General features: G+C 29.1%; 2 protein-coding genes across 3 annotated transcripts in view; one reads left to right on the top strand and one right to left on the bottom strand.

Moving 5' to 3' along the window:
* Positions 1-18,510, top strand: part of LOC129975272 (interleukin-1 receptor-associated kinase 4-like) — a 28,460-nt gene extending 9,950 nt beyond the window's left edge. For both annotated transcript variants that reach the window (XM_056088325.1, XM_056088326.1), the window contains exons 5-8: positions 1,509-1,627; positions 6,921-7,173; positions 13,519-13,662; positions 15,299-18,510. In XM_056088325.1, coding sequence (XP_055944300.1) covers positions 1,509-1,627; positions 6,921-7,173; positions 13,519-13,662; positions 15,299-15,343 — 561 coding nt within the window. In that variant the 3' untranslated portion in view covers positions 15,344-18,510. The remainder of the gene's footprint in view (positions 1-1,508; positions 1,628-6,920; positions 7,174-13,518; positions 13,663-15,298) is intronic.
* A 66-nt stretch (positions 18,511-18,576) lies between these two features.
* Positions 18,577-22,334, bottom strand: part of LOC129975372 (zinc finger MYND domain-containing protein 10-like) — a 30,760-nt gene continuing 27,002 nt past the window's right edge. The window contains exons 9-10 of the mRNA XM_056088435.1: positions 22,160-22,285; positions 18,577-18,637 (exon numbers count right to left, since the gene is read on the bottom strand). Of these exons, the coding sequence (XP_055944410.1) occupies positions 18,577-18,637; positions 22,160-22,285 (187 nt within the window). The remainder of the gene's footprint in view (positions 18,638-22,159; positions 22,286-22,334) is intronic.

The raw sequence follows: 22,334 nt of genomic DNA, 5'->3' as shown, positions 1-22,334 counted from the left end.
ATTGCCTGTATTTGTAATTTAACATAACATTTTTTAAAAATATTTTGATTGTATATCCATGCTTTACTGCCAATGTTCTAGACAACAATGATAATTGTCAGACATTCAAAACTCTCTTGTTTGTGTTTTCAGTTTTTTTTAATCTATAGGATTTTATTTTATTTTTTTAAAACTCTACACAAATTTCTCTAGTAATGCTATTAGGTGAATACTTTTAACGTCAATTTTGATTTAAGATTATATTACTGAATACTAGTCATCTCAACCAACCAACAAGTTTGCTGGAATATTGTATGTATTTGATTTCAGATAAATCATTTGGGTTGAATTTCATCTTCATGATTCTGCAAAATTTTCTGACAAGAAAGCCATGTTATTTTAATTGTTTTAGGTTTTGTTTATTGTGTATATGGACCTTTGTATTAGAAAGGCCCCATAACATCATAGCACTATTAAAAGTATAAATGTCTGGTTCATATAGTTTGTACTTTTCTGGAATTGTTTTCCCTTTCTGATCTTGTCTTGTAAACTATACGGATATTAAGCACAATTCTGCTTTCTCAGTTTTCAACACTGGGAGAAAATCCCTCAAATTGATGGAACAATGAAAACGTTTCTTAAATGTCAAGGCACTAATGTAATCTATTGTTGCAAATCAAGCAAAAAAAATAAAAATAAAAAATTGTTAACATGTGGGAAAAATCCACATGACTACAAAATTGCTGTTATTAAAAAGATTTTTGACTTTTTAAATTTTGAAAAAGTGCAAAATTTATTTATGTGCTATAATATTGTCAATAGTCATCATGGTAGAATGGCAAAATTCAGCTTAATTTTTTGTTAATTAAAATTAAAATAAACTGCTTTGTGGTATATTTTTCGACTACCAAACATATATATATACCGAATTTGTAGATGATAGTCAAACAGGTAGACATGCGTGCACACACACACGCCTTTATTTTTAGTTGAAAATATGATAAAAAGTATACGCATGTTTGGCATATATAACTAATTTTCTAAATTTTGTGCCCTAATATACCTAGTAAACTTTTCTATTGAATTTGAAAAAAGAGATTAGAAGTTAAAATTATATATACTGCTTTGTAGTTTTATCATCATTTAATTCAATAACTTGACTAAACTTAAAATACTTATAACTGTTTTTTTTTAATCTTTTTTTTTTCAGTACAAATCATTACTATCTTTTTTCTTACATCGTAATTTCTTGAATTTGTGAATCTCTTGTATTTCTTATTCCTGATTTATGTTAAATTTTATTTTGATTCAGTAGATTAATCTTCAGTTATGTAATAAGTGTGACAATGCGTTTTCTATAAATGCTTGTTTTGTTTTTTTAAATTTTCAATATTTTATGTATGCAGGTAAATAAAAGTGTTATTTGCTTGAATTGCTTTTTCACTTTTTTAAGTATTTATTATTTGTTTTTATTACCAAAAATTATATCAGTTGAATTTTTAATTAATTTTTTTTTCTCTTTATTACAGGGTGGCTCGCTACCCTTACCTTCTCTAACACGTCTGCATATTGCATATTTTTCTGCAGTTGGTCTTAATTATTTGCATAATTTCAGTAAACCACCACTGGTTCATCGAGATGTAAAAAGGTATAATTTTTTGTATAAACCTGTTGTGATGGATATTTTATTTTTAAATCAGAAATTGGAAAATTTTTTTGCTTTTTTTAAATTTATATATTGTTCTAAATTCATACAACTTCAGTTATTTTATTACAGTACACTCCCGATTATCCGTTTGTACTGTGGTACTGTGGATTATATGGTGGAAGGACAGGCCAGATAACAAAAAAATCCTGATTGGCTGGTTGTTGAAAAGGCTGATTGTTCTATGAATTCATTTGTTTGCCCACCAATACCAGAAAACATAGTTTTTATACCAAAACTTACTATTATAATAAGCATTTTCTCACTTCTTTTGAATACTAAAACTTCCATTTATCACAAGCCACGAATGTGAACACTGCCACGGCCCGGTGAATCATAGAAGCAGTTATCAGTAATATATCGAGTTAAAATTGAAGGCTCTTTACTGGTAGTTTATATACTGCACTGCAATTTCCCAGAATTTATTAGAAAAAAAGTAAGTTAAAGGATATAAATCCTTGACATTCTAACATAAATTCAATAATCTTCACTGTGATACAAAAAATTTTAAGCATGCCCCAAGAACAATTTATGAATATTGTATGTACTGTGCTGTTATAATCAGGAACAGCAACAACAATTGAGGTCCATTACACACTGAAGAAACAACAAGCAGAACGCTGCTCTTTTTTTTTTTTTTTTTTTTTTGTCATAACTAGTATTTTGCACAATTCACATATGAGGATCGTAGCAGATGCTCGTTTCCGATGTCTTGGCAATGTTGCCAATGCACAATGCCTTTCTTTCCGGATTTAATTACGATAAAAGAAAACTAGGCCGGATAGTATGGAAGCCGAACAGTCACTAACCATATACTGGGGAGTGTATTGTACTTTTATTGTTCTTATACTTTTTCTTATATGATAATTGATTTTGTATTTAAAAGTAATCACTTCATTGATTTTCGATGTGCTTTATTTTATGTAAGGGAACTATAACTAGTTGCAACAAGGACATTATACCTTGTTTTTTAAAATTGTTATTTAGAATTTTTGTGAAGTAAGATTCTTACGACATGCTCTGTTATCTTACTACAATGTACATAGTCAAAATAGAAATGAAGTTTTGAACATGTGGTCCATTTTAGATGATAAATGGAGAAAAAATATTTCGTAAATTTTGATTTAAGTTATAATAACTTATAGTTTAAAAAAAAACGTTTTTACCAAATAATTTTGTTTTTACATTAGATTAAAAAGCTGCTTAAATGTTTTTATTAATCACAATATTTTTTTTTTTTATAAATCAACAAAAATGTCCAAAATTATGCGATAGGGCAGGTTGTAACAAAATCATGGGAAAAGTTTTAGGTGATAAAAAATTTGTGATTTCTCTCCATTTGTATTTGATACAAGTGCCCAAATTTTCTGCTTTATATATTATGCATCTTCAAGGATCAGATCTTTCTCTCTAAGGATTCACTTCTGAAAGAATCTAATGGAGGCTCTGAATTAAAAAAAAATGAATAATTCATTGACTTGATTATGAAGCAGTGTGAAACAAAAATAATTATGCAATCAATAAGAAATAAAAGCAAAAAAAAAAAAAAAAAGGATAAGAGAGAGGGAAAGGATTAAAAAAAATATGAATAAGAAAATAAAAGGGGGGTGGGTGGAAAGGTGGAAATAAAGGGAGGTTCAGTGCAGTATATAAACTATCAGTACAGAGCCTTCTATTTTAAGACACATTACCAGCAACTGTTTCTATAATTCACTGGGCCGTGTTCACATTCTGCATGGCTTGAGGTAAATGGAAGTTTTAGTACTTAATAAGAAGTGAGGAAATGCATATTATAACAGTGTATAAAAACTTTATCTTCTGTTATTGGTGGTCATAGAACTCTGTCCTATCCGGCTTTTTTGTTATCCAGTCTGCCCCTCTTCCACATTAGGTTGGATACTCGGGACTGTATTGTATGTGTACAACAATCCTGATAATGTATTATTTTATAGTATATTTCATTAGCTTGCCTTTTGGAAGAAACAGTATGGCTGTTTTGAAATAGATTATATAATTTTGAATAGTGACATGCTGCTAAAATAGGGCCTTAGTTGTGACCCCTTCTTTCCTTTCTGTGCAAATCAGGGAAAAAAATGCTCAAGCCCGAGGATTTTAGACTGCATTAAATCCGACTGCATTATGGTTCTGCGACAAAATCGAATTTCAAATTATGAACATTCTTGCCTGGGATCCAATACAAATAAGTCACTCAATTCTGATGAAGAAAAATGGCTTCATTTCTTAATTTGAATATAAAATGTGTGCAATAGGAAACAGTTTTACTATTTTCCTATATTCATTTCAATTCTGATGCAGGCTGAAGACTTCTATGTATTAGGTGTTTGCATGTATTTTGATAATTTTTTTCACTTTAAAAACGCATTTATTGAGAAAAATTGGTACAATATATATCAATCAAAATATTTTCCATCATTTTCTGCAATTTTTTCCCATTTTCTTCCAATAAGTCTTGTAATTGATTATCTTAGTATTCTTTTTTTAGTCCTCCAGGACGTTCTTTGTCATTAACATCGAAATCACCACAATTAAATTGTTGAAACCAAAACCTACAATTGGGATATTACGGAGTAGCATCACCATAAGTTTCTAAAAATGTCTGATGGGCTTTGGCAGCAGATTTCTTCAAATCAAAAAAAAAAAAAAAAGCAATGACTGTCGAAAATGCAATTTGGAGTGTTTTATGATTGGGGTCTTTATATGCTGAATAACTCAATAATAATAAATGGGAAACTTTCAAAATGATAACAATAAAGTAATAGGAAGTTGGTATAACCCAAAACCATTGTCGTTTATATAGATACTTCACATGTTTACTAATAGATGTCACTGATTAAAATGCATGCAAGCACCTAATAGAAGCACCTAATTGGTTGAATAATTTTATCTTTATTTTGCTTTAAACCACTTGATATCATTTATTATCATTATGCTAAATGATAGTAATTATCAAATGCCTTATGTATTTTAATTAATAGAAGAATGACAAAGGAAAAATAGCCTTAAGTATTTTTGTTTTTATTGCTACAACTTGCTCAATATATGGAGTAATATATAATAGCTGATTAGTTTTTTTAAAAATCTTTCTGGTGGTAAAATCAGTAAAATTGTTGAATTCTTTTTTCAGGCATATAAGGAATGAATATTTATTTTAAAAAGTATTATAATCATGGAATTGCGAATCATTTAAAATTTAAATATTTCTCCATAAATTGTAATAACTAGCCTTGCCTTCCCTACACTATTAAATAAAAATAATACTTGTTAAATACTGCTTGCTAGTTCATAGCTTCCGAGGTCTATCATAATTATTTAATTACTCACATTTAAAATAGTAAGTTAACTTCTAAATGGTGGCTTGCAGTCAATTGAAACAAATGAAGTAGTGCTTTAGTGAGCAAACCATTTAATCTACTTGCATTCTCCAGTTTCTTTCAAAAATTATGAAATGAGATTTGGCTTACTCCGTCATTATAGACAGACCTTCCTTATTGCTTGATTAAGCCAGAAAGATATGAATTTAAAGAAAGGCTACAAAACACATGTGGTTTCTTATTATTCAAGCACTGTTCTTTTCAGTATTTCTGCTTTCCAGCCGATCATCATTGTGATGTAAACGATTTTGTAGAGCTGATATAAAACAAGAGCATTTGTGTGCTGAGAAGTGATATTACAAAGCAAACTTTTTTTATGATTGATTAGTGATTTACAAGCACAAACATATTGTTATGGACAAATAAAATTCCGCTAAAATCGGCGATAGGTTCGCATGTGTAGTGGGTATATGGTGTAAAACAATAAGCAGGCCTCAATAACAAATGATGACATTTATTTACACAAAGGCACGAATACACACGACAAAACACAGCTGAGAGGCACACAAGCAACACACAGCAGCCCACAAGTAGGAATTGGTAGAAAACAACAACCACAGCACACAAAGCGGCCAGACAGAACTCAGCAGAAGGAGCTATTCTCTATGGTCTCTCCAAACGCTTGCTATTTTCCACTGTCTCCTCGCTTTAATTGTATTCGACTGCCAGCTCACTACCTTACGATTGGCCACACACGACTCGAAACTGTTTCTATAATAAACTCCAAGATTCGGCAACTCAATTCATCAATCGCTTGAGCTGCACTCAACGCTTGTGCTTCGCTGGACTGATCCAACTCGTTGTAAGAATCTAGACCAAACACACGACTGTCTTTGGCTTGGATTGTTGACCTGTTTTATTTCCAGAGCAGGGAAGGGAAGGTTCTCGGACAATCAAGGATAACTCAGCTGCTGTTGGTCCTATCGCCAAAATTCCAGAACATTCTAGTATCATCTATTTTGTCGCCAAGTCCGGGTCTCATTGATCCAGCATCCGATCAGCATCCAATAGAGCTGATCGTAAAACGATCTTTAATATGATGGAAAGTAAAATTACAGATTCGTAACAATATAATAGTATTTTTAAAACTAGTATGAGTTATGTTGTATCTATTATGTGTATTGAAAATTGAACAGGTTCATTTGGTTTTCAGGACCACTACACATCATTATTTCTAAAATATTTTTGTATTATAAATGGCATTATATTGGTTGAATTCTTTATTAAATTATAGCCTATTGAATATGGGCGGTTCTAAATATCCTGTTTTAAATATTTTTGTAAATGATTCGCTTGCATTTTAATAATGATTTTTATAGCAAAATAAAAGCTTATAAACATATTAAATTTTATCTGACATAGATACTAATAAAAATCATTTACAGAAAAAAAAATGAATTGAAACTATGAGAACGAAAAATTATAGTGTGCTTTTAATTAGGTTTTACTTTTGTAAAATTATATTTAATTATATATTTTTTATATCCTTGCATAGATTTCTGAGAAATTAATTTTTTTTTGACTTTTTTGAATTTTCAACAATTCTATCAGTAAACTCTACTTTTTTTATATGCTTTTCCGTATGTTTTAGAAATTTAACTCCGATTATATTTAAATGTTTGGTACCAACATTTTATCTAGTTTATCTTAAATTATTTATTTTCTTTGTGAGCATTGTACAGGCTTTTTAAGTGGGGTTGTTAAATGATCATGAAAATCCCCCAAATCACAATTTTTGATTTCATTTTAGTTGTTTCCGAAATGTAATATTTTTATGTAAATATTGTTTTGAAATATTTTGATGTTTTGATTTTTCTGATCTATTTATTTATTGTCTATTGTAGTGCCAATATTCTATTGGACGAGAATTTTATTCCTAAGATAGGAGATTTTGGCCTTGTTCGAATAGGAGGTAGCGGTTCAGCTTCAACTATGGCCATTACCAAACATTGTTGTGGAACAGAAGTATATATGGCCAGAGAAGCACGTTATGGCGATGTTTCAGTTAAATTAGACACATTTAGTTTTGGAGTGGTTTTACTAGAAATATTGACTGGTCTTCCTCCGTATGATATCAGAAGGGAAGATAGAGATTTAGTGAGTATATTTAATTATTTCTCCTTTAATACTCATCAATTATTGCAAAAAGCCTGCAACTGCGTTGTTACTTTTTTGATCTGGTATATTCACGAGGGCTGTCTAAAATATCCGACTTGGAATTTTCCTACGTACGGTGATAATGCTAGAGTGGCGCCTTTTTGGACAGTGGAAGAAGACAATTTAATGCTCATGTTTGAATTTTTCTCCGTATTCGAGTGTGTCAGTCGCTGCTTGCTTGCCGCTGAGTAAAGTTATGTTATAAGTGTTTATCGAATTTTTGATTTCTCTTAAGCTGATTGAACGAGTTGAACAAAGATACTGCATCAAATTTTGTCAAAAGCTTGATGATTCTCAAAGCGAAACAATTCGTAAGATTCAGCAAATGTTTGGAGCCGATGTTATTCGAGTAACACAAGTGAAGGAGTGGTTTAATCGATTCAAAAATAGCCGCACATCGGTGTAGAGGATCACGAATGCGTCATGAATATGTAGCAGTTCTACGCCAACTCAGAGATGCAGCTCGGCACAAAAGATCAGACCTCTGGAGGACGTAAAACTGGCAGTTGCATAATGACAATATTCTGGCTCACACCTGATGTAGACTTTATTGGCGAACTACGGAATTCCAGTAGTCTCCCAACCTCCTTACTCTCCAGATATGGCTCCTTTCGACTTCTTGTTGTTTCCGAAATTAAAAGTTTCGTTGAAAGATTCCATTTTGAGAGTAGAGAAGAGATAATGCAGAACGCGGCAACGATGGACATTACAAAAGAAGCCTTCCAGGAATGTTTTCAGTAGTTTAAGGGTCGGCGAGCTAAGTGTGAGAGAGCCTACTTTGAAAGGGATTAGGATCAAAATTTCATCACATAATATATTTTTCCTGGTCAAAGATCGGATACTTTTTAGACAGCCCTCGTATATATGTTATTATTAAAGCTCGAAAGCCGTTAATGTGAAGATTACTTGATTTGCTTTGATAAAGTGCGGAATTATCCGTATTTTAACTAGGTAATGTGCACATTAGCGGCTTCTGTATCGTTAAAGCTCAAAAGTTTTGTTTCTCTCATTTTCTTTCCATACTTTTTCTCCCACTCTCTATACTTTTATTTTTGTTTCGCCAGCGTGTGGTCTTCTCCGGTTGCTTTTATTTCTTACTAGCCGCCTTTGGCGACCAGTCGGTTCGCCAATCTTAATGTTCGTTAAAATTTTAATAATTAAATATTTTATGCAATTCCTACTTTAATAGCTTCTTCATTAAAATATTTTAAAACTTCACATTTTGATTGTCATTTAATTCATTCATAATATTATAAAGGCCTTCAGTCATAACGTAATATGTATCTCTCTAATTAAAGTGGAAAGAATGAATCTGCAATTAATATAATATTTTTTACTGAAACAGAGCATTTTTTTATAATATGATTATTGATAACAGAGTCATTGGCGGGGGGGGGGCACTTTATGGGTACTAAAGAATATCTTAATTTATGTAATATCTCAAGAATTTGTCAACAAAATTTTCTTAGATTCATTATGAGCAGATCGATTCATTAACAATGTTTAATTTTAAATGCATCAAACACTAAGAAAATGAAACGAATCGTTTAAAATAATCGATCGAACACAGGTTTAAAAAAACTACTTAAAAAACGATGTACTTAAAACTATAAGCATATACAAAAAAATATATAACTAACATAAATACAATTTAATTACAAAAGCATGCAACTAACCTAAAAATAATTTAAATCATCCGTTGATATGGTTGTCATACCAACAATCAGAACACAATGCGCATGCATGAATTTTCTTCGCCAGTTACGGTAACGCAAATGCGTGAATTTTTCTACGCCAGTTGGGGTAACGCCATTCAGATTATACATTTTTAACTTCCTTTATTCTGTGTTATTTTAATTCAAAAGTACTTCAGAATGAATCTGAAACATGGATTAATTAACAATGGTTAATTTTAAATGCATAAAACATTAAGAAAATAAACAGAATCGTTTGAAATAATCCGCCGGAAAATGTTAACCCTAGCCTCATTACTGTTGGGAGAAAAAAAATACTGAAGCCTTACTCATTTGGCTAACACTAATGAGAACACTAAGAAAATAAAACGAATCGTTTGAAATAAACGGTTGAAAACAGGTTTTAAAAAAAACTACTTAAAAAACGATATACTTATAACTATAAGCATATACAAAAATATATATAACTAACATAAATACATTTTAATTACAAAAGCATACAACGAACCTAAAAAATAATTTAAATCCAGTCCGCATCCATTGATAATAATTATCAACACAATGCGGAATTCAGAACACAATGCGCATGCGTGAATTTTTAACGTCAGTTACGTAACGCAAATACGTGATTTTTTCTACGCCAGTTGGAGTAACGCTATGCGGATTAGAAATTTTTAATTTCCTTTATTCTATTTTATTTTAATTCAAAAGTACTTCAGAATGAATCTGAAAGATCGATTGATTAACAATGTTTAATTTTAAATGCATTAAACATTAAGAAAATAAACAGAATCGTTTGAAATAATCCGCCGAAGAATGTTAACCCTAGCCTCATGACTGTTGGGAGAAAAAAAAATGAAGAATTACTCATTTGGCGGTGGGGAAAATGGAAGATTTTTTTGGCGGAAAAGTTGGCGGTGGGGAAAATGGAAGATTTTTTGGCGTGAAAGTTAGTTTTTAATTAATAATTAAAATTGTAATTAAAAATTCGAAAAAAGGAACCCCAGGTGCACATTCCCAACCTCCAAGGTATACATGTACCAAATTTGGTAGCTGTAGGTCAAACGGTCTGGCCTGTAGAGCGCCAACACACACACACACACACACACACACACACACACACACACACACATTGAGCTTTATTATAAATATAGATAATTGTAAAGCTGATTCTTTTTTCAAAATCATTTCTGCCAGTACGTGCATGAGGGTTTCAAAAAGTGTGATGCAAAACTGAATGTATCACAAATACGTGTGCTTGTTGCAAAATCCAATTCCTATGCAATTCAAAGTATCACCAATCTGTAGATTGTTCTAATAAGTAAGCATAATTTTATCATATGTTTCGCAAATTTATTCCCTTAATAGTAACAATATATTATACTGTTTGATTCTTTTTATTATAGTTTTTCAATTGATTGATGATTGATTCTATCAACTAAGTAATTCGATGCATTATTATTCATCTAATACAATGACTTGTTTATTGCTTCAAAAAATAAATATACACAATAGTTTTAAGTCGAATTTCTTTGAAAAATTAATCTACATTTTTTTACAATTCTATAGGCGTTTTTAACTATAAAAATGGAAAAATAAATAAATAAAACGTCAAAATGATACACTGTCTTAAATGGTGAGCGAGAGGCACCATCCGAATACATGGGGTTAAATAAGGCTTCTTACTGTCTACTTGTTCGTTATAACTTGCTTTGTTAATGATATTTCTTATTGTTTGAAAGAAATGTCATTCTCTCTAAAGAGCTCTTTAATAGTGTAATCAGTTTTTAAGTCAGCCGTGACTTATATCTATTTCTGGATTATATTTAACTTTATACATTATATATATATGTTAATTTTTTCTGCACAATTGGCTTATCTACAGTGATACAGTCTCTGTTTTTTGAAGCTTTTATTCTGTCGGGTTCTAAGCCATGATGGAATTATGGGGATTGAGCTGGCAGCCATTGCTCCTAAAAACAGCATCTTTTGTCCTTCAAAGGGATTTTCCATATTGTGATGCAAAGGAATAATTTGCACAACATATATAGTGACTCAAACAATTGAGAATACACCTTACTTTTACTTGATAGATTCGAAGTTCAATATAAATAACACATTACCGAGAAGTGCAAACATGTTTTTATTTTTACACATAGCAAATAGTTTGATTGAGAGTGGAAATAAAGAAAAATCAACGAAAAACTTTTAAACTGAAGAATTTCAGAAGCATTTTAAATAAACATATGCAGACTTTTGCCTCAAAAAATTGAGAATACACTAATGAAATTTTTATAATATTTCGCATAAAAAGAAAGTGTTAATATTTAATTGCATGTCTTTTGGGTTTTATAATGACCTTTAAACGTCGCAGTACCGATTCGACCCATTTTTGGTGGTATCTGAAGATATTTTACCCCATTCTTCTTGCAACGCTTGTTTTAAATGGGTTTTGTTTCTAATTTTGTGTTTTTGAAAAACTATTTCGAGTGTTGCCCACAGATATTTAATGGCATTGATGTTGGGGTACTGTGGTGGTGTATGTGACTGCTGTTTACGATGAAAAATACCCACATTTTGACATTACGTGCATTCTGTTTGGTGCCATTGTCCTGCTGCAAAATGAAATTTTCATCCAACCCAAATTAAATGTTTTAAAAGTAAAAACATGTTTTCTCTTCTCGGTAATGTGTTATTTATATTAAAAATCGGAAAAATCTATCAAGTAAAAGTAAGGTGTATTCTCAATTGTTTGAGCCACTGTACATTCAGTATGACAGGAATCTTGGAATCAGCAAGCATTTAATTACATTCGATTAAGCCATCCATTTCTGTTTGGCCTTCAGTTTGGCAGTGCATAGTCTTGACATCTAGTTGTTAAGACTCTGCATTGGCCATACATGTTTTACTCATAAACCCCTTTTATTTGGCTACCTATTCAACATACCATGTTAATTTAAGTATTCCATATGTTTTTATTGAATGTCCAGTGTTTAATTACCACCGCATACATTTCTTTAATTCATCAATTTTAAATACTCAGGACCTTGTGGGGGAACAACCCCATCCAAATCTTTTTTGATTTTTAAAAGTTACTGTTTTTTCTCATTTAGTTTAGTTTTTAATATTACTGTCATTTTCTAGTTTGTTCTATTTTTTTACTAGTGGTTTGAGACTTAATCCATGTTCTATATTTTAATCATATCTATGATGCAATATGGCCATATATGGCTTTTGCGCCAATAAACACCATCAAATCAACCTGCCTTTGAAGTTCATGGTATCTTTCAGTAATATAACTGTTTTGTAAACTTCGAATTATTAATAGATTTTCCTCCATTTTTTTCATGGACAATCCATCACTTCTTAACTGAGTCACCAAATCATAAATAATTTGAAAAACTTCTATTTTAAGACAGTCTACTAGCTAGAATTAAATAAATGTTGCTGCCATTCCTTTGTGATTCTTATGTCACCCCACCTTTTCAAAATTTATTATGAATCATTTCTGGAGGACTCCTGTATTAATTTGAATATTGTGAATGAAAATATTTTTTGCATGCCGATTTGTAATATCTTTTAAATATTTCAGTTAAAATATTTGTTGCTTTTGTTAATGTAGACATTTATTATTATCTATTATACATTAATTATTATTATCTGTATTTTTGAAGTTTTTTTTTTTCAGTAATTTTTGAAAGTAAATATTAAAGATTAGAAATTATGCTAATTTATATATAACTTTGGCTTTTGTATGAAAAATTTTTTTACCCACTGTTTCTGCGAGTCAAGCAGTGTATTTTTGAATCATCAGTAGCTGGTATAATATGATTCAGAAATATGAATTGAATGTAATCAATGAAGTGAGCTTTGGTGATTGAAACTGGCATTTATTTACTTTGGAAACTGAACTTCTTAAGAAAAATTCCGTGATATCATCGTGTCATTGAAGATGTAATTGTCCAGATAATTTATCTTTAATTGCATGTCATTTTTTATAGTATTGTAACTTTACTTTATTGTTATTTATTTAAATAACACAGATAATCAACAGTATTTTTTACTTTCATCAGTGGAAATAAACATGCAATTAAATATTCATTAATTAATTAAATATGATTAAATACTTGCATATTATATTAAAATTTTATGAATTTTAGTGCAACAATTAAATGCATTGCTAAAATTTTAACAAGCAATATTTTTTAAAAATTGTCAAAATTCAAGAAAAAAAATTATATAATATGTCAAAATTCAAAGAAAAAAAAAATTGTTTTTGCAATTTTAAAGTGGTGTAAAAATAATTTTTTGCAGTAATTTTGGAATTTATTGTGGAAACTTGTCAAAATATTACTAAATTTTTAATTAATTATAATTTTAATTAAATTTGAAAATTATCTCTCTGCGTGCATACTTCCTTCCTGCAAAGTGTATTTATTCTATATTTGATAACTTTATGTCAAAAGGTATGGTTTGCAGAGTGGTAACACACAGATTTATCGTTATTATTAGTAGAGATTGTATTTTGTTATATACTTTGTATATTATAAAATTTAATCGAAATTTGCTTTTTTTTTCTCTCTTTAATTAGGTAACTCATATGGAAGACTGTGAAGATATATTGACAATGCTTGATCAAAAAGTTCTATGGAATGAAGGACAGGCCATAGATATGTATAAAATAGCCAATCAATGTTTGATATACAAAAAGAAACAGAGACCTACTATAGGAGAAGTATGGCATTTTTCAATTTCCTCTAATACAGTAAACTCCTGATTATTTAAAAATGGTGAGAAAAAGACACATCCTAATAAAAACGCAATTGAGTCATTTTTATTTGGAGTTGGGGTTCTATAACTACAATTATGAATTTATAAACAGTAGATTTCTGTATTTACAAATTTGTTAATTTATTTTTTTGCACAAAAAAGTATTTTTTTATTCTATTAAGACACTGTTGTTTTATTTTTTTTTATCAAGATTTTGATCATAGAAAAAACCATTGATAATCAAGAGTTTACTGAACTTCATTTATTGATTTAATAAAAACTGTAATATAATTTTCGTATTGTTTTTAAAAAGGAATATTTAATCTCACCGTTGTGCAAATTTGTGCATTTGTTTAAATTTTGGCATCAATTGAAGTCAAAATTTTAAGACAGTTTTGACTCTTTGGAATGAAATTACAATTTTATTCTTTACGTACGTTTATATGTAGTCATATAGGAACAGTATATCAAAAACTGCAATTTTTTGAAGAAATCCTAAATGTTATTTTTTTTTTTCTAATAAGATATAACTTTAAATTTATCATTTGCCATTTAAATTTTAATTGCCATTATTTTTTTATCAGTTGATTTAATTGACCCAGTTGCAATTTTACTGTTTTAACTTATCACTTCAGTTTTTATTTGAGCTTATTGATTTTTCAATATCAATGCTTCATAAATGAGAAAGTGAAAACACTTGCTTATATGTGAAGTATAAAGAGATAAAGTGTTGTGATTGTTAAAAAATCTGACCTGAAGGCTTTGTTAGATCTCCATGTTTGACTTTCCTGAGCCTAACACACAAAAAACACATTTTACAAACAAAAGTAATTGTTGCGACGCCAACGCCACCTTGTGAGTTTTTTGTAGCTATCGGCAGAGAGAGTTTATAATAAAGTGAGCGTTGAGTGTGAGAAAACAGTAATGTTTGTCACTTTATGAACATGTTAATGCTAAAACACTTTGAGGTAAATTGATGAAATTTGTATGTGGTCTTTACACAAAATTTTTTGGTTTCTATCAAATTTTGACAAAATTGATAATAAAGTCTTCTATTTGTGTAAAACTGAAAAACATGAAGAACATGATGAATAAAATTTGCTATGCATTTTTAATAACAAATTCAAGCCATCTCTATCAACAAATTGATATCAGTCTACCAATAAATTTGTGGATATGTGAATACTATAATTCAGAAATGCAATGACTTACAAATCTGTAACAAGACTTAACTGCACAGTTTGTACAAGAAATTCCAAAGAGAAAGTATTGTCATTAAATAATTCGAACTTGACATGTTGATGAATCTTCACATTTCAGATCTTCCTGAGAAGCTAGATGTGTGTAGAGAAAAATTTGAAAATATCTTGTTAGTGATATAAAAAAATGGTGTTTTAAAGTTATTTGAATGTATAATGGTAATGCAATTTTTTAGCTTTAATTTAAATCACAAAATGTAATGAAATGGAAGAGTACAGAAAACGTTGAATATAATTATGATGTTGCATTTTTTTTTCTTTGTATGGCTGTGAAAGTTTATATTTGCAATAAAATATATTGTGTAACCTTTTATAATTTTTTATTTATTTTTTACTTTGCAGATATTACCGGATTTGGAATCATTGCTGAATGAATTTGATTTCTAATTGCTATATTAAATGTCTGATGTAAGCAATCGTACAAGAAATGTTTAAAAATCCATATTGTATAATTTTTGATGTTTCTGTTGTTTATAAATCTTAGAACGAAATTGTGTAAATATTGAACTTTGTAAATAAGTTGATGCTTTAATATTTAGAGTTTTATTATAATATAAAATTTTAATTTATTTAAGAATGTCCGGTGAATTTATTTATATTTAATACATTATTTTTTATATATTTATAAATGAACGTTTGTGAAGAAAGAAATATACTTACTAAAAACGTATAGTTTTAAAGTTTTATAATTTTTGAGAGTAATTATTACTAAGATTAAAGGAATGCTAAAATATACATGAAGTATAAAACTATATTATGAAGGGCCAGATTGGTATAATGTGTTATAAGTATCCAGATTTCAATACCAGAAAAACAACTGAAAGAGAAACAAATTTTCATCTGGTAATTCCAAGTTATGGGTTAAGTTTAGAAACAAAAAAATTAATTAGGAAAGCCGCAAACTAATTGGAAATTATCCAATAATTCAAGGTTTCTTATTGAATTTACTTAAAGCATCAAATTAAAAAGATCTATTTAAATTCTTGTATACAACAAATTTTAACTACTTATGGTTGTTTCTCGACGTATGGAAGTCGCTTCTGTGGGAAAATCGCCAGATTTTGACTGCTTTACTAATGAAGGAAGTGTCAGCTTTTATATTTATTGATCTTTCAAATACTAAAATGGGAAAGAATTCTTTCTAAACTGTTATAGAACTGTGGGAATTTTTGAATTGGTACAGTATAAGATTGGAAAAATAGTGATAAAAACATAATATGAAATATTTTAGAAATTTTTTTTTTGCATAACAATTAGTTTACACATTAAAATTTTGAACCATATTTTTTTATTGCTAAATGTATCACATTAATCTTATATATATTATTATTATTATTAATAATTTTTTTTATTTATGCCATTATCTTTATTGTATGATCCATTATATATTTACTTATTTTTTTTATGTTATTACTTTAAATCTTATGTTTGTTATTTTGTACTCTTTTAAACTTTACTGCTATTTTTTTAAGTTCTATATATTTTATATTTTCTAAATTCTGTTATAATTGCAGATTTCATACTTTAATTTTTATTCTTACATGTTAATTTTTTCTGCTTTATTGATACTGATATTATCAGTTTGAAAGTCTCTGCCATATCTGCCTCACTTGTTTTTATCTGTGTGGGCTTTTGTTCATTTTTTGTAAATATCGATCTACATATCTACTGTGGATTGGCCGGGTTTCTTTATCTTAGATATGTGTGAGAACAAACACTAATCATAATGCTGTGAGTTTATAAATATATTTTAGTTATTTTATAAATTAATTAATTAAATGTGAATTAATTAATGTAACTAAGAATATTAAATAACTGCATTTAACTCATTTGCATTGTACATACTTTTATAATAAGGTTCAAATTTTATATATTTTTTAAAACTGATTTGGCAATGACGAAATTTATATATATATATATTTTACTTTGTTTACTATCCAATTCAGTGTTAGAATTAATAAAAAAGCTATACTCACTTATTTATCAGAGGAATTTTAAAATGCTGGTATGTTATTGAAATAAAATTAAAATTTTTTCATAACGAGCTATTTTAATATTCTATAAAGGTGAAATCAGCATGTGATTTTTTTTTCTTTTAAATTAAGGCTTGTCATGTATTTCATGAATTAGCCATTTAACTTAGATATAGCAAGACATAGCCGTGTTCTTCTTTCAAATTAGATTTATATATATATATAAAGAAAGGAATCCATAAGCATTTAGTGCAATTAATAATGCTTGTCTATGTTATGCATTGAAAGATTCTTGACTGACATTGATAAGAATCCTCTTAATCATTCAAAGTCACTCTCTTTGCAAACGATTGTTTTTTGATTTCGGGATTTGATGTTTAGAGACAATTATTTGGAAAAAAAATGCATCCTTATAAGAAAGAGGGGAATTGTCCCAGGGATGCCAATTGATGTACCATGTAACTTTTTTAATGCTGTTTTCTCTAATTTTTAGAAAAATTATGAAATATTTGGCCATTTGTTTGCATAAATGAACATAGAAAAAAAAAATGTATAATTTTTTACCCAAAACAAAGTATCAGATGCTTAAGGGTTCATTCAAAAATGAAGGATCTTGATTTTGAGCTATATTTCTTTTAATTAAGGCTTTTCTATATTCATATCAGTGTCTACATGTGACCTCTTAGATAATACTATTTTCCTCAGTTATGATACGATAACATATATTACCTTAGTGAGAAAAGAATGCAAGGAGGGTGCTGCACAGAGGACATATTTACTCAATATCGCCCCATCCATTATCTCTCTGCTTTCTGAGTCTCCTTGGTTTGCTAACCTCAAGTGTGTTGTCTATCTGTACGTTAAGAAATAATACTAAGCTATATTTTATAACTTCCGAACTAAGCAATTCTGGATTCCTGACATATTACTAAAAAACGTCTTAGTGTTTAAAATTATATAAGAAAAAAATGATACACTATAGAGTTAAACACAAACTCGCTTTTTTTTTTTTTTTTTAAAGAAAAGTATATGTTCACATGAACAGATTCGATTCAAAATTCGATATCAATTAAGGATTTCGATCAAACATTATTCCAAAATTTTTTTTATATTCTATCCCCAGAGACTTGTAGAGATTACCATAATTTTGTAAAAGATCCATTTTAAGAGGTTTAATTTTGTATCCTTTTGAACTATCTGCAATTAAAAACTATTTTATATATTTCAAATGATTCTATTGGGTGATATTTATAAAATACTTGAAACAATCATTAGCAAATTAAGTTATTTTTGTATATATTGCATTGGATTTTTAGAATTTTATGGAACTGTTTAGATGTATCATGCATTTTTAAATGGCCGAATTTGTATTTTTATACTCTTTGTTTCATTTTTCAAAATTTTATTGTATGTTCATTGTAATATAAATATTGTAACATCAAAATCAATTTCATATAAATACTTTCCCAATATTTAATATACCTTTTTCTGAAAAATGTCACTCTGGATTTCTGTTTTGCTTATTCTTTAGAATAGAATGTTCTTTTATTATGAGTGCTAGTGATAATTGCTCTGCTAAAATGTAACATTTTTACAAAAAAAATGAATAAACACTATTTGTTCAATATCTTTTCTTGTGCAATGTGTTCATTTCACCATTAGATTGCAAGCCGGCTGATGTTTTGCCCAATGAGAAACTTGACAGGGTCTGAAAAGCAATATTACCATGAAATCAGTGAGATAGTTTGATATTCCAATATTTATTACATTGATAGAACAAATTCATATCACAACATAGTCACTTATGTACATTTATCATCTACAGTTACATGATAAATGTAACTGTTAATGTCATCTGTTTACATCTTAAGATATGCTTTAATGGCACATATCCTCGTTTTAAAATTCTGAGTAGCCTAAATTAAACAGGTAACGGTTAAGCATTTCCTGTGCAAAAATAAAAATACTGACCAGATCATAATCAAATTTTATTCACATATTCTACTGAATATACAGTTAAGATGTAAAAAGGGAAAAGTTCGTATTTTGGCCAATATGGGGCTATTGGCACAATTGTTGCGTATTACTTACTAATATACTAGAAATTATTTCTTGTTGTTTATCACTTTCTAGTACACTAGAAAGTAATAAACAAGAGTAGGGTACAGTAATACAGATAAAGTATTGTAATCGTCAAAGAATTCGAATTCGAGATTTTGACGATCTCCGCTTTTGAGACCACATATTTGGAAAATGCCCGTCTGTCTGTGTGTGTCTAAGATAACTCGAGAAAGCTTTGAGCTAGACGAATGAAATTTGGTATGAGGTCTTTTCATCAAATTTGTAGATTTTAATCAAAATTCTTTTAGAAGAAATCTATATGTTTGGCTATTCGAACATTGTACAGTTACAATGGCCAAGTATTATAACATATAAATTTACAATGTTTTGTGTTAAAATCGGATCTGTACAACACAAAGGAGTTTTTGCTAAAAAGGCCGAAGGTAGATCATTTTCCACTAAGTACTATTTTTTAAAAATGCCAAATGGTGAAACCGAACTTCGCAGCTGGTTAATTTATCCAAAAACGCGACTTGGTATTTTGTTTTTGCTGTACATTCTTTTCCAGAGGAAATGAAAAATCTACAAGGTTAATAGGTGTATATAATATCTGGAAAAAGTTATCAACTGTAATTCAAGATCATGAGCGTTCTATTTGTCATTTAATTCATTTATTGCTTGGAAAGAATTACTGAAAAGACTAAATTTATGTTCGACTATTGATAAAACAAATCAAGTTAATATAAATAAAGAAACGGAACGACTTAAATTACTATTTCAAAGAATTATAGATGTGATTCTATTTTTAGCATGTAATTATCTTCCCCTTCAAGGAAACCATGAAATAATAGGAAAACGCCTAATAATGGAAATTTTTTAAGTTTAATCGATTGAATTATTAAGTAAATACGACTCAGTGCTTATGGATCATATAAACAACAACAACAAAAAAAAATTCCAAAAATAGAATTGTGCATGACTTAGCACATACATCACAAGAACAAATTATTCCTGAGTTAGAAAATGAAGTTAACAAAATTAATGGCGATACAAAAGCAGCCACGTTCTGGGGATATTCTGTGACGAAAGAAAGAAAGTATCCAAATGGATTCTACTTTTATTTTCCATAAAAAACAAATTTCAGTCTTTATTAGGTATGTAAATTTGAAGAGCAAAGATAAAGTATAACTGAGTCATTTATAGGATTTATTGATATAACCGGAGAAGGATTAACAAAAACTTTGAGCTTGATTTAGATATTATGGATTGTAATGGAAGGCATACGTCAACGGTAGCAAAATGAAAGGGAAATATACGGTGTACAATTTAGAATAATTGCTCTAAACCCTCGTATAATTTATGTGCCTTGCCCATGACATTCTTTTAATGTAATAATTTGTGATTTGATTTATTAATTTGATGCTTCTAGCAGTATATATATTGTAATTTTTTTTGGATACTACAATTGCTTATTTTCTGTCTCTACAAAAAGATGGGAGCTTTTACAAAATCATTTCTCTTAAACCCATTATGCGAGACTCGTTGGAAAGTCAAAATAAATACGTTAAAGCAGAGTATATACAGTTTGAACAAAATTCTAAACCCCTAGAAGAATTTATTGATGCAAATAATTACAGCGGTATTCGAAGCTAAAAGTCTTGGATTCAATACAAGGAATGACATTTATTTTATGTTAAATAGTGTGTTTTACAATTTGTCCAAAATTAGCACTATCAATAAACTATTTCAAGTAAAAACAATTGTTCTCGACTGCGCTTTTAATTTAGTCATTAAAATTAAAACTGAAATCCAAAATTTAAGAACAAAATTTAGCTCAATTTTAGACGAAGCAAAAGTAATAACATGTAATTTGAATCCTTCAGAACATTTTCCTGTAAAACGAATTCGAAAAAAGAGAAAAATCATATTTCGAAACAGCAGAAGATGGAATTATAGAAAAGCCAATTGAGGAATTTAGATGTTACTTTTTAATTCTGTAACTGATACTGTTATTGTACAGATAGAAGATAGATTTAAAAGTTTTCAAATTAATCACTGATATAAAAACTTTAGAAAAACATGAATGAAAAAAAATGTACCAAAGACTTTGTAACGTTTTATAATAACGATATAGATGAAACCTAACTCAAAGAATTGTTTTGCTACGGGATTTCATTTTGACTGAAATGAATGTACATAACACTCAACACATATTGCAATGCAATTCTTATTGATAATTATAATCATTTATTTCTAAATGTATTAACATAATAGATGTTAATACATTTAGAAATTTAAAACTTTTCTTTACATTGCCACTTACTATAAAAAATGCCGAGCGCTCTTTCAGTAAATTACAATTAATAAAGAATTGTCTTCGGTCAACCATGTAAACATAACGCTTAAATGCATTTGCTATACTAAGCATCTAAAAAGCAAAAATTTTTTAGTTTTCCCGAAGTAATCAATAACAAAAACAAAATAACGCATTAAATGAACATGCAATAGTTATATGTGTTCGCATTTGTATTTTTTTTTTTTTTTTTTTTTTTTACTTCGCACAAAATTTAGGGCCCCAAATGGTTTCTTGCACCGGGTCCCTTCATAGAGAAGGCTAGCTCTGAATACTCTTCCAGTGGCGTAGTGGATGAAGAGTATCAATGGCCTCGGTATCAATCCTAGCTGGTAGAGCTACTAAGGCAAAAGTTTAGAGCAAATATACCATTTTCCTGAAGTTATTTAATCGTAATAAGCCAATAATGAAGGTATCATATTAAAGTTCAGGCATCATTTGCCTCTCTACACCATTGCTTTGTATTAGAATATTTACTCTGCGTCAAAAAAATTTGTATTTTTTTACACTCTTTTTTAAAAATTATTTTTAAATTTATATGTTAAAGTTTTTTTGAATATGCAAGATACTGAATCCAATTCTCACAATTAAATGTTTTTGTTTTTAAATTTCAATTTGTTATAATATCAGTCGCTTTAAAGCTGCTTATATTGAGATTAAAATAAAATTAATAAAAAATATCTCGTTTTAGAATGAAAAGGAGAAGGGGGAGGGCGAAGCTTATATAATCCAATGGAGCTTATAGGGCCCTGCCTATCTGACCCAACGGAGCGAAACTCATTAGAAAATCATTCTTTTTGATAAAAATTTTCTTACCTTCCACAGTACCACTCATTTTTACAACGTGAGCACCTTTTCAAACCCTTGCCTCCACACTGTGCGCATAGAGGCGTGTCCGAAAGCATGGCTTCTATGTTTTTCAAATCAAAGGAGTTTGTCAGCCTAAACAAATGAGAGTTAATTTTACTTATTGTATCAAAGAAAGATCATT

The sequence above is a fragment of the Argiope bruennichi genome, chromosome 7, assembly GCF_947563725.1.
Source record: "Argiope bruennichi chromosome 7, qqArgBrue1.1, whole genome shotgun sequence".
Lineage (NCBI taxonomy): Eukaryota > Metazoa > Arthropoda > Arachnida > Araneae > Araneidae > Argiope > Argiope bruennichi.
The sequence above is the reverse complement of the archived record's forward strand: the minus strand, read 5'-3'. Positions and strand labels throughout refer to the sequence as shown.